The sequence below is a fragment of the Anomaloglossus baeobatrachus genome, chromosome 4, assembly GCF_048569485.1.
Source record: "Anomaloglossus baeobatrachus isolate aAnoBae1 chromosome 4, aAnoBae1.hap1, whole genome shotgun sequence".
Lineage (NCBI taxonomy): Eukaryota > Metazoa > Chordata > Amphibia > Anura > Aromobatidae > Anomaloglossus > Anomaloglossus baeobatrachus.
This window is the reverse complement of record NC_134356.1, coordinates 569,172,237-569,185,050: the sequence shown is the minus strand read 5'-3', so window position 1 is coordinate 569,185,050 and position 12,814 is coordinate 569,172,237. Positions and strand designations below refer to the sequence as shown.

The window sequence follows — 12,814 nt, the reverse complement described above, 5'->3', positions numbered from 1 at the left end:
AACGCTACCCCGGTCCCGCTAGTACTCCAGCTACCGTGTACCTAGGCCCTCTGGTGGGGTGACTGGACAGTCCCTGTATAGGGGTTAGCTCCAGGTTGCTTCACTGGGGGAGTCCGGTGTACGGCCCAGAGGATCCACCATCACCCGGACCTAACAATATGTAATTTTGATGACTTGTCTATTTTTCCCTCTTGCTGTGAGATATGTATGAATAAATTATTTTTTATTTTTACAATGAGGTAGTTACTGGTATATATTTCATGTTTTCTATTTTGGCCTTGACTATTATTGCCCTTTTTTCTCTCAGGTTCTTTTAAAGTATGTGCTATTGGGTATAGTTTTTTGCCAATTGTTAATATGGTCTTTTTATCTGTTCTAATCCGGTTTTCTCAGAACTATAAAATGTTGACATTATTTCTCATGAGTAATTAATAATATAAAAAACTCAAACAATGTACCAGTAAGGCATTTCTTTCTTCCTCCCGCCCTCCAAAAACAGATTGAAAATTAACCAAAATGTCTGCTGTATCCAAAAATAATACCAATGAAAAGTGAATGCAAGTTATCACCACATTACATGCTCCCTATGCTCTGAAGCAGGTGATTGTAAAATACCTATCCATGGAGATACAAAATAAATCTACTAATACAGTACATGATAGTGAATGGTCCAGTTTATTACTGGTAAAAATAATCTTAGGTTCCTCTGTACCACTAGTGGTGTGAGCTCCACCAAGGGCAGAGGACGATACGTTGCCAATTTCGTGTTGTGTTTATCCATCGACACTCAGGAGAGGAAAAACCCCCTGTGGGGGAAACCTCTAGGGAACCATGGCCTAAGGATAAGTGCCCTTCCCTGGGGGCATGAGGCAACATGTCATCCAGAAATGCTGGTCCGTGGTCATATTACTGACTCCTGGTAGGATTTTCATGGTCTCCAGCTTCTTCTATTATTCAGACACTGCAGATGCAGCTGCAACCCCTAGCCCTGATTATGGCAGGGCAGAGGAGTGGATATGGCTACACTGTAGGTCACGGCCCTCAGGATACTTCTAGTACTGGTGGAATAGGAACCGGTGAACAGCAGTTCTCATAGCTGTTCACTTCCAGCGTTTTATCCTTCTCCAGATCCCATGGAAGACGTCCTTCACAATACTGCTAAATGTCCTGGAGGGAGAGATAATAGGTTAGAAATGATTCTTATATCCCAATAAGACACATGAAATGGGGCTGTCATGAGGGGAAACCACCTGTAGACTAAAAGCAAATGGATTCCACACTAGACCCTGTTGACAGATCCATAAAGTTATGAAGGGGCCTATGAAACCCCCCTATCCCCATCCCATTTACACTGACTCACCTGCGATGGGGTTTTGCCGGTTTTGGTATCGGTTTTATGACCTTCCATCCATCACTGGCAAACGTAAATCCACAGAAGAGTTTTTGATCTTCTTCAGCTATTGGTGGTTTAATGGCTTTGGTGAAGGACGGGACATGTTTCATTTTATATAATGTCATCACTTCTCGCTGCGAAGAGAAGATACAAGAACCAGTGTTCATAAAGAAGAAACACAAACAGAAATGTGCTGCTGCCACTATATTCTCTGGGTCATTTACTTACAGAGGGTAGCTGGAATGGTGGACACGCTCTGGCTTCCTCTATATCTGTCCATTTGATCTTCTTAAAGAATGGATGATCTCTTATGTTGTCCACAAATTTCTGCCGACTATCTGGGTCCTTATCCAAGAGCTGGGAACATATAATAAAGAAGATTATTCAGTCTCCAGTCGTCCTCCATTTTAATTGTGTATTTCATTATATATATCCGCTGTATTACTGAGATGTGTCTTTATACTCACCCCCTTAATAATGGCTTTGAGTTGGGGATCCATTTTCTTTGGGAAGGCGGGATCATCATTGATTATTGCTTTAATGGTGGTCTCATCAAATTCACCTTCATAGAATGGATGGCTGCCAGTAGCCATCTCGTATATCACCACACCAGCAGAGAACCAGTCCACTGCTGTGTTGTAGGGCTTCTCTAGAAAAATCTGTGAAGACATGAAAACGACAATAAGAACATTGTTCAGACAGCAGAAGACATGGAGATGTCCAGCCTTGTACACAGTGATCACTCAGGAACATGTAGATGTTTCCTCACCTCAGGAGCCCTGTATATATAGGTTCCAACCAAATCTGAAGTCTTTGTATCGCCAAAGATGTTCATCACTGCAGTACCGAAATCAGCAATCTTCAAGTGACCGGTTCTGTCCAGTAAAATGTTGTCTGGTTTTAGGTCTCTGGTAAAGGAAAGAATTTATAAAATGTGATAATTGTTATATTAGCTAGGCTGATTATGTATTATGGCCTGAAATATCAAGTGTCTACAGGGGGCATGAGGATGAGGGTATAGAAGTGTTTATACCATGTCTACACAGAAGACGTGCTGCAACCTACCTGTGTATGATGCCTCTGGAGTGGAGAAACTGCAGCCCACAGATCAGCTCAGCTACAATAAATCTAATGAGCAAATAAGATAAAGCAAACAACATCCATCATTTCAACCACTAAACTACGAGACTAATAATGACATAAAGACGGATTGTTCCTGACAACCATCATGTTCATCTAATATATCCATGTTCTGTCTTACCTGGTGGCTGAAATGGGAAGTGGGGCATTGAGTGTCAGGTAGTCTCTAAGGTCTCCTCCACTGAGATATTCCATGACGTAGAACACGTAGTCCTATGATAAAACAGAGGAGATAATAGGTGTTACTGGTATAGTCTAGATGTGGGGCACTGGTGTTAATGCTATAATACATGTAATACTATGGTAGTGACCTAGAAGAACATTGCACACAGATGGCCATATAGACAGACATTTATAGAATATATAGCAGACTCAGAGCCAGGGGCTTAACGATAGCGGTCGCAGAGATCACGACTGTGACCGGGCGCGGCAGGTTTAGGGGCCCTGCGCCCACCTTGCAAAGAAAGAAGCAGCCGGCTCCTCTCTGTGAGAGAGGAGCTGCGCTGTAACAGCAGACGACGCAGCCTCTATGGGCCCCGGAGTCAGGGGGGCCCAGTGCCAGCACCCTTGTCCATCATTGCGCAAAGTAATGATGAAGGATGGAGCGGACTATTGGGGTGCATTATAATACAATGAGGCCTATGGGGTGCATTAAATGGTATGGGGGCTGCATAATATAATATGAAGGATTTTGGGGGTGCATTATAAAACATGAAGGACTATGGGGTAAATGAAATGGTATGGGGGCTGTATAATATAATATAAAGGAGACCTTATACATTAACTATGGGGGTGCATTAAACAGTATGTGGGCTGCATAATAGAATATGAAGGACTAAGGGGGCTGCATTATAATATATGAAGGGTTATGTGGGACCCATGATTCTATATGGAAGGCTATGTGGGAGCCATTATAGTATTTGGAGGTCCATTGTAGTATTTGGAAAGTTATATATGAGGGAGAACAAGGATAAAAGCATAGGATAGGAAAGATTTGTGCTGAGGGAAAGAGGCTCTTTCCCTCAGCACCTAGATTTTCCATGCTCTGCTATACATCTTTCCCGCAGCACCCAGCTTTGCCATGCTCTTATATCATGGGAAAGCTGGGTGCTGAGGGAAAGTTGTATATCAGAGCATGTAATACTATGATAGTGACCTAGAAGAACTTTGTACACAGATGGCCATATAGATCTGGCATTGATAGAATATATAGAAGACGCAGAGCTATTAGATCATCAGCCTCTTACCTGGGACTGGAAGGTGGAAAAGGCCCGAGTAATAAATGGACTCTTCCTAGTCATCTCCAGGACCTGTCGCTCTATCAGTACGTCGTCTCTTGAGTCCTCAATTAGGAGCCTCTTCTTCACCATCTTCACTGCCACTTTTTGTTTGCAGGTATTATGTGTGGCCAACATGACCTGGAGGATACAGAGCATTAGAACTGGAGGAAAAGCCCATCCTGCCGTCAGACATGATGAGAAGATGTGAAGCTGTGATGTTCCTAGAGTCATATTACTGCTCCACATCACACACATGAGGAAAACGTCACCACATTTCCTAATACTTACTTTACCAAATCCACCCTCTCCAATTATTTTATGGAAGGTGAAGCTCTCCAGCCCAGTCACAATGATGGGAGATTCAGCTGGAGTTGACCCTGATGGAGAAAAGAAAAGTAAGATGTATTATTCCAATATAATGCTAATGTGGCCTCCTATAGAAATTACAACATGGGGTATAACAATATTACGGGGGTATCAAAGAGAAAAGGCACAAACATCATAATAAGGGGGGTAATCTAAAGGTTCGTAATCCTGTCAATTACTACATTGGGGGCTATTGGCTCTTGGGGTCTTAAATCTGCACTCACTTGCCAGCTGCTTAGTGTCAGCTTTGGGGGACACGCTGGATCCATCATCAGCTTTGTCCACCATCACTTCTCCCCTTTTCCTCTTGTTCTCGATACACTCCTGTATCGGGCTTCCAGGTCTTTTTGAAGACTTCATAATGCTTTGGTTGGTGCCATCTTTTTCACCCTCTGATGATTCTATTTTTCTTTTTTTTGGCACCTCATCTATGCTCTCTCCCTTTCTTTTCCTCAAACTCTCCATATTCAGCTCTATAGATGAAATTCTGGGCTGAGGAAGGTCCTGTCCACCTCTAGAGTGCTCCCGGATGGCGCCTGGAACTGCTCCTCCAACAGGCCTTCTAGTAATCGGTATTATATTTTATATAAAACCAAAATTTTCTAAGCGCAAGTAAAAATCGCCTTCACTCACTAAGTGATGAAAACAAATGGACAATATCCAGGCAGCAGCGACATTCTGATGATTGTTCTATGACATCACACATTGTGACATCATCACATTCTAAAAGGTCACATGACATCCCAAAGGGACTAAAGTCAAAGGTCAAGTGACATCACAGAGAGACCAGTGACTTGAGCCTGGCTGTGAGGTTTGTGTTCTTCAACAGTTATTAAGTCTTTATTATTTATCAGTTTCCATTTGAGCCCATAAAACACCAAAAAAAAACTTTTCCAAGCAAAAAAAATGAATTTAAATTAATATTGTTTTTTTTTTTTTTACATTTTTTTACACGATTCATCACTCAGCTTGAATAATGCAATGTAAATAGTATAAAGATTAATAGGAGGGTAATAAAAGCACTGCTGAGTGTGACAGACAGGAAAAAATATCATCATAAGAAGTTATTAAAAGAATATGGGTGACGCGTTTCAGTGTGGGACAGATGTCTTCATCAGGCCAGGCTTTTATGTTAGTAGTTCAACAAACAGAGTTTAAATGGACAAAAATGAGGGAATAGTTATACACGGACGTCATTGAGTTTAAAGTTGCCTTTCTGAGAAATCCCCTGTTGATTTATTGCGTGTTACTTGGTGTGCTGTGGCATTCCTCCTGTTGTCTGAATAATTCCTCCCTGCTCTTTAGGCTGCTTTCACACCTCCGGTTTTAGCAGAGCAGGCCAATCCGGCTCTAAAACCTTTGTAACGGATGCGGCGACAAAACCGCATCCTTTGCATAAGTTTTTTACATGCGGCCCGTCCGTTTTTTGCCGCTTGTGACAGGCTACTGAGCATGCGCAGTGGAAAAAAAACGCATGCGGCGACCGGATGCGGTGTTTGTCGCATCGCGCTGCATCCGGCGTCTATAAGCATGCATTGGAAAAAGCGCCGCATCGGCCGGATGCGGCGCGATGCGTTTTTTTTTGCCGGACAAAAAAACGTGCCAGGAAACGTTCCATCTGGCCGCTGCATAGGCTAAATATGCCGCATGCGGCAAAAAACGGACCGAACGCAAGGCCATGCGGCACAATCCAGCACTAATGAAAGTCTATGTGGAAAAAACGCAACCGGCGGCAAAAAAAAATGGTTGCGTTTTTTCTGCAAAGAGCCGAATTGTGCTGCACAGCTAAAACCGGATGTGTGAAAGCAGCCTTAGTTTCTTCCTTATCATTTGTTGTCTGATAACTCTGTGTGCGCGTGCTGTGTGATAGTATTTTGGTTTCCCCTGTTTGTCTATCACTGTTGGTGTTAACGCATTCCTGTCCCGGCCCTCTGGGATAGGGAGGGGGGATTAGATCAGGGCTGGTCAGGAGCAGGATCAGGCTGGTGGCGCAGACATCCTCACCTACAGAGGTAACTCAGAGATATGGGATAGCCAAGGCCCCCCTAGTCTGAGGACCAGTCTAGGAGCCCCGGTCCTCACTTTCCCCTGATCACCGTGACAAGAACATCTCGGGGAATGGCAATATTCTTTGTCACAACCTTAGTGCAATGTACACTGGTTTACATTAGGGTTTCTAAAGACATGCTTGAACATATGTCTCATAAAAAATGGTCAGAGGTTTATACCTGGATAGGTTGTGATGTCTTGTCACTTTACACCTCCATTCCCTTACATATTGCCATTGAAGCTTTAAAATGTCATTATTTCATCATTTCCTCATTATTTTATAACATTACATCATTCAGATTTCTTTTTTTCTCATGACTCATAGTTTTTTTGTATTGATGAAGTATTTTATTTACAGCATAAGGATCCACGTTCTCCCCTTCTTTGGCCAGTTTGGTGATATTCTATTTGAAGCATTGTGTTCTATACTCTGTCCCCAATCCTTTTGTCTCAAATTTGGTGTGGTATGGCAGATTCATGGACGATATACTCTTCATCTGGAGAGGTGATGAATCTGTCATACCACACTTTGTTGAATATATTAAAAACAATTCATATAATCTTCAGTTTACTGTTTCTTGTAATTCACATATTATTTCTTTTCTTGATTTACAACTAACTGGTACCCCATGAAAAATAGTTGCCTCCTCCATACTTCGGAAGCCAATGGCTGGTAACACAATTATGCATTTTTCTAGTGGTCACCCTAAGCAAGTATCTCATGCTATATCTGTGGGAGAATTTACCAGAATAGTCAGAAATAATAGCAATCACTTTAATACTGCCTCTGAAATTGAAGCAACTTATCACAGACTTAGGGTACCGTCAAACTTTAGCGACGCAGCAGCGATCCCACCAGTGATCTGACCTGGTCAGGATCGCTGCTGCGTCGCTACATGGTCGCTGGTGAGCTGTCAAACAGGCAGATCTCACCAGCCCCCAGCCAGCAGCGACGTGCAAGCGACGCTGCGCTTGCACGGAGCCGGTGCTGGAAGCTGCGGACACTGGTAACTAAGGTAAACATCAGGTATGGTTACCCGATGTTTACCTTAGTTACCAGCGCACACCGCTTAGCTTAGCGTGTGCAGGGAGCAGGAGCCGGCAGCACAGGCAGCGTGAGAGCTGCAGAGGCTGGTAACGAAGGTAAATATCGGGTAACCACCTTGGTTACGCGGTGTTTACCTTGGTTACAGCTTACCGCAGGCTGTCAGACGCCGGCTCCTGCTCCCTGTACATTGAGGATTGTTGCTCTCTCGCTGTCACACACAGCAATGTGTGCTTATCAGCGGGAGAGCAACAATAAAAAAACGAACCAGGGCTGTGTGTAACGAGCAGCGATCTCACAGCAGGGGCCAGATCGCTGCTCAGTGTCACACACAGCGAGATCGCTAATGAGGTCACTGCTGCGTCACAAAGCCCGTGACTCACTAGCGATCTCAGCAGTGATCTCAGCAGCGATCTCAGCAGCGATCTGAGCAGCGATCTCAGCAGCGATCTCGCTGTGTGTGAAGCACCCCTTACAAATCCGGTTATCCAAGGTGGATTTTGAACAAAGGAAAGGAGATCACTGACAAAAGCTGGGTTTACACACTGCAACATCGCTAGTGATATCGCTTAACGTCACCGGTTTTGTGACGCAATAGCGACCTCCCAAAGTCTCTGTTGAGTCGCTGGTGAGCTGTCAAACAGGCAAACCTGGCCAACGACGCAACAGCGATCCGGACCTGCAGAACGACCTAGCTAGTCATTGGGGACGTTGAAAAGCAGCTTTTTGAAAGGAAGTCGCTAACAAAGTCGCTGCAAAGTCCCTTTACACACTGAGACTTTCTAGCGATCATGCTGCACAGCGGGAAACAAAGGACCAAAGAATGGTCCTGAACGATTTGTAGCGATCAGCAACTTCACAGCAGGGGCCAGGTCGCTGATGTGTTTCACACACTGCAACATCGCAAACGACATCGCTATTGCGTCACAAAACCGGTGACGTTACAGCGATGTCGTTTGCGATGTTGCAGTGTGTAAACCCAGCTTTAAAGTTCTGATTTGATCACTTTAACAAAATGTATATCAAAAATAATCGGATCATTGGGAATTCCAAACTAGTTGTCTTTACAATACAGCTTACAGTTCAGTAAGATTAAACAAACTGTTTATAAATATTTAATGGTGATATTTGAGGATGACACTTCAGCTTCTCTACTCAATGAAGGTTGTCACATTGTTGCAAAAAAGGCTCCTTCACTTGGTAACATTTTACTCCCCTCTTTTGTTACCAGCACCAATTTATTGGATCAGACATAGTTTGTTTTTTTTTTTGTTTTTTTTTAAATGAGGATTAAATAAAGGTTAAACTTGTACTCACCCAATTTTATAATGTGAGCATATCCCATCCATTCATTCAATCTTAAAGGGAACCTGACAGCAGATTTGGTGACTATAAGCTCCGGCCACCACTAGTGAGCTCTTATATACAGCATTCTAAAAACTTGAAAGATCTCTTAGGGGTACTTGCTTGTAATCATTTTTAAGGACCTTCCACCTGCCTCTAACTATGTCAATAGTACCAATGTGCTGTAATAACCAGAACTATAATATAGAAAACCATGAGAAAAAAGGGCAATAATAACGGCAAGAGGGAAAAATAGACAATTCATCAAAATTACATGTACATAATCACCAAGTGAAAAAGGGAGAGCCCCTAAGAAAAACACTGCACAGGGGATCCCTATAGGGACCCCTATAGAGCAGTAGCTCACTCTATGGGGTCCCCTGTGTAGTGTGTTTTTCTTAGGGCTCTCCCTTTTTCACTCGGTCATTATGTATATGTGTCACGCTTCCCGGGCCCCAACGCCATCTCCCACTCACCGCTCCGGTCCCTGTTCTCTCAGCCCGCGACTGCACAGCCCGCTCCTTCTCCTCTGCGTCCCCCATGCTCCCTGCTCTCCGCTCCCGGCGTTCCTCTGCGACCCAGGACAAACACACGGGCTCCCCTGCATCCTCTGCACCGCTTCCTGCACTGGTCTCCGGCACTCGGGCATCGCGCATGCGAATTAGGACACGCGCGCGGTCATTGACCTCCTCTTAAAGGGCCAGTGTCCGGAAACAGGATATTGCTTAAATCAGGTGTAGGGTATATACGGATCTTCCTGCCATGGGGGCGTTGCCTGTTCGTCGAGTTCTGCAAGCTAGGGGTCCAGGTCCCCATGTGCTGTGCATGTGCTAACTTTGTCTCTTCTATAGAGTCTGCTCTGCCTCCGTAACCGGCTCCTGAATCCGGGAGGTGCTCCGGTGTCCGTCGGCAGGGAATCCCACCACCATACATCAGCCTGTGCCCGTCTGTGATACCTGACTTCACCCGGCTGCCTCACCGTCACACCCAGCTAACCCGGATCCCGCCTGAGCATCCTAACCGGCACCCGTACCGGACTCCAGTAATTGTCTCCAAGAACTCTGTTGCTCCAAAGACTCCATTCTACCCGTTCCTTGAAGAACGCTACCCCGGTCCCGCTAGTACTCCAGCTACCGTGTACCTAGGCCCTCTGGTGGGGTGACTGGACAGTCCCTGTATAGGGGTTAGCTCCAGGTTGCTTCACTGGGGGAGTCCGGTGTACGGCCCAGAGGATCCACCATCACCCGGACCTAACAATATGTAATTTTGATGACTTGTCTATTTTTCCCTCTTGCTGTGAGATATGTATGAATAAATTATTTTTTATTTTTACAATGAGGTAGTTACTGGTATATATTTCATGTTTTCTATTTTGGCCTTGACTATTATTGCCCTTTTTTCTCTCAGGTTCTTTTAAAGTATGTGCTATTGGGTATAGTTTTTTGCCAATTGTTAATATGGTCTTTTTATCTGTTCTAATCCGGTTTTCTCAGAACTATAAAATGTTGACATTATTTCTCATGAGTAATTAATAATATAAAAAACTCAAACAATGTACCAGTAAGGCATTTCTTTCTTCCTCCCGCCCTCCAAAAACAGATTGAAAATTAACCAAAATGTCTGCTGTATCCAAAAATAATACCAATGAAAAGTGAATGCAAGTTATCACCACATTACATGCTCCCTATGCTCTGAAGCAGGTGATTGTAAAATACCTATCCATGGAGATACAAAATAAATCTACTAATACAGTACATGATAGTGAATGGTCCAGTTTATTACTGGTAAAAATAATCTTAGGTTCCTCTGTACCACTAGTGGTGTGAGCTCCACCAAGGGCAGAGGACGATACGTTGCCAATTTCGTGTTGTGTTTATCCATCGACACTCAGGAGAGGAAAAACCCCCTGTGGGGGAAACCTCTAGGGAACCATGGCCTAAGGATAAGTGCCCTTCCCTGGGGGCATGAGGCAACATGTCATCCAGAAATGCTGGTCCGTGGTCATATTACTGACTCCTGGTAGGATTTTCATGGTCTCCAGCTTCTTCTATTATTCAGACACTGCAGATGCAGCTGCAACCCCTAGCCCTGATTATGGCAGGGCAGAGGAGTGGATATGGCTACACTGTAGGTCACGGCCCTCAGGATACTTCTAGTACTGGTGGAATAGGAACCGGTGAACAGCAGTTCTCATAGCTGTTCACTTCCAGCGTTTTATCCTTCTCCAGATCCCATGGAAGACGTCCTTCACAATACTGCTAAATGTCCTGGAGGGAGAGATAATAGGTTAGAAATGATTCTTATATCCCAATAAGACACATGAAATGGGGCTGTCATGAGGGGAAACCACCTGTAGACTAAAAGCAAATGGATTCCACACTAGACCCTGTTGACAGATCCATAAAGTTATGAAGGGGCCTATGAAACCCCCCTATCCCCATCCCATTTACACTGACTCACCTGCGATGGGGTTTTGCCGGTTTTGGTATCGGTTTTATGACCTTCCATCCATCACTGGCAAACGTAAATCCACAGAAGAGTTTTTGATCTTCTTCAGCTATTGGTGGTTTAATGGCTTTGGTGAAGGACGGGACATGTTTCATTTTATATAATGTCATCACTTCTCGCTGCGAAGAGAAGATACAAGAACCAGTGTTCATAAAGAAGAAACACAAACAGAAATGTGCTGCTGCCACTATATTCTCTGGGTCATTTACTTACAGAGGGTAGCTGGAATGGTGGACACGCTCTGGCTTCCTCTATATCTGTCCATTTGATCTTCTTAAAGAATGGATGATCTCTTATGTTGTCCACAAATTTCTGCCGACTATCTGGGTCCTTATCCAAGAGCTGGGAACATATAATAAAGAAGATTATTCAGTCTCCAGTCGTCCTCCATTTTAATTGTGTATTTCATTATATATATCCGCTGTATTACTGAGATGTGTCTTTATACTCACCCCCTTAATAATGGCTTTGAGTTGGGGATCCATTTTCTTTGGGAAGGCGGGATCATCATTGATTATTGCTTTAATGGTGGTCTCATCAAATTCACCTTCATAGAATGGATGGCTGCCAGTAGCCATCTCGTATATCACCACACCAGCAGAGAACCAGTCCACTGCTGTGTTGTAGGGCTTCTCTAGAAAAATCTGTGAAGACATGAAAACGACAATAAGAACATTGTTCAGACAGCAGAAGACATGGAGATGTCCAGCCTTGTACACAGTGATCACTCAGGAACATGTAGATGTTTCCTCACCTCAGGAGCCCTGTATATATAGGTTCCAACCAAATCTGAAGTCTTTGTATCGCCAAAGATGTTCATCACTGCAGTACCGAAATCAGCAATCTTCAAGTGACCGGTTCTGTCCAGTAAAATGTTGTCTGGTTTTAGGTCTCTGGTAAAGGAAAGAATTTATAAAATGTGATAATTGTTATATTAGCTAGGCTGATTATGTATTATGGCCTGAAATATCAAGTGTCTACAGGGGGCATGAGGATGAGGGTATAGAAGTGTTTATACCATGTCTACACAGAAGACGTGCTGCAACCTACCTGTGTATGATGCCTCTGGAGTGGAGAAACTGCAGCCCACAGATCAGCTCAGCTACAATAAATCTAATGAGCAAATAAGATAAAGCAAACAACATCCATCATTTCAACCACTAAACTACGAGACTAATAATGACATAAAGACGGATTGTTCCTGACAACCATCATGTTCATCTAATATATCCATGTTCTGTCTTACCTGGTGGCTGAAATGGGAAGTGGGGCATTGAGTGTCAGGTAGTCTCTAAGGTCTCCTCCACTGAGATATTCCATGACGTAGAACACGTAGTCCTATGATAAAACAGAGGAGATAATAGGTGTTACTGGTATAGTCTAGATGTGGGGCACTGGTGTTAATGCTATAATACATGTAATACTATGGTAGTGACCTAGAAGAACATTGCACACAGATGGCCATATAGACAGACATTTATAGAATATATAGCAGACTCAGAGCCAGGGGCTTAACGATAGCGGTCGCAGAGATCACGACTGTGACCGGGCGCGGCAGGTTTAGGGGCCCTGCGCCCACCTTGCAAAGAAAGAAGCAGCCGGCTCCTCTCTGTGAGAGAGGAGCTGCGCTGTAACAGCAGACGACGCAGCCTCTATGGGCCCCGGAGTCAGGGGGGCCCAGTGCCAGCA

At 44.1% G+C, this 12,814-nt stretch overlaps 2 protein-coding genes across 2 annotated transcripts; both read right to left on the bottom strand.

Moving 5' to 3' along the window:
- Positions 1–885: 885 nt before the first annotated feature.
- Positions 886–4,797, bottom strand: LOC142301830 (protein kinase C delta type-like). Its single transcript, XM_075342862.1, has 10 exons — positions 4,404–4,797; positions 4,102–4,190; positions 3,781–3,951; positions 2,655–2,746; positions 2,459–2,521; positions 2,163–2,301; positions 1,861–2,052; positions 1,622–1,750; positions 1,361–1,527; positions 886–1,167 (listed from the first exon to the last, which is right to left on the bottom strand). The coding sequence occupies exons 1-10, from the start codon at positions 4,642–4,644 to the stop codon at positions 1,101–1,103; spliced, it is 1,350 nt and encodes a 449-aa protein (XP_075198977.1). The 5' UTR covers positions 4,645–4,797; the 3' UTR covers positions 886–1,100.
- A 5,805-nt stretch (positions 4,798–10,602) lies between these two features.
- LOC142301829 (protein kinase C delta type-like) lies at positions 10,603–12,448 on the bottom strand. Its single transcript, XM_075342861.1, has 7 exons — positions 12,372–12,448; positions 12,176–12,238; positions 11,880–12,018; positions 11,578–11,769; positions 11,339–11,467; positions 11,078–11,244; positions 10,603–10,884 (listed from the first exon to the last, which is right to left on the bottom strand). Exons 1-7 carry the CDS (start codon positions 12,443–12,445, stop codon positions 10,818–10,820), a joined length of 831 nt encoding a protein of 276 aa, XP_075198976.1. The 5' UTR covers positions 12,446–12,448; the 3' UTR covers positions 10,603–10,817.
- Between the last annotated feature and the right edge of the window lie 366 nt (positions 12,449–12,814).

What these genes read in the sequence shown, in the direction of transcription:
- LOC142301830 (XM_075342862.1), bottom strand. Translation starts at nt 4,644, where the DNA reads ATGGAGAGTTTGAGGAAAAGAAAGGGAGAGAGCATAGATGAGGTGCCA. An exon ending in TGACACTAAGCAGCTGGCAA is followed by an intron (nt 4,191 to 4,403) that starts GTGAGTGCAGAT and finishes TTTCTCCATCAG; the next exon opens with GGTCAACTCCAGCTGAATCT. An exon ending in CTTCCCATTTCAGCCACCAG is followed by an intron (nt 2,522 to 2,654) that starts GTAAGACAGAAC and finishes TTTGCTCATTAG; the next exon opens with ATTTATTGTAGCTGAGCTGA.
- LOC142301829 (XM_075342861.1), bottom strand. Translation starts at nt 12,445, where the DNA reads ATGGAATATCTCAGTGGAGGAGACCTTAGAGACTACCTGACACTCAAT. An exon ending in CTTCCCATTTCAGCCACCAG is followed by an intron (nt 12,239 to 12,371) that starts GTAAGACAGAAC and finishes TTTGCTCATTAG; the next exon opens with ATTTATTGTAGCTGAGCTGA. An exon ending in ATATATACAGGGCTCCTGAG is followed by an intron (nt 11,770 to 11,879) that starts GTGAGGAAACAT and finishes ATGTCTTCACAG; the next exon opens with ATTTTTCTAGAGAAGCCCTA.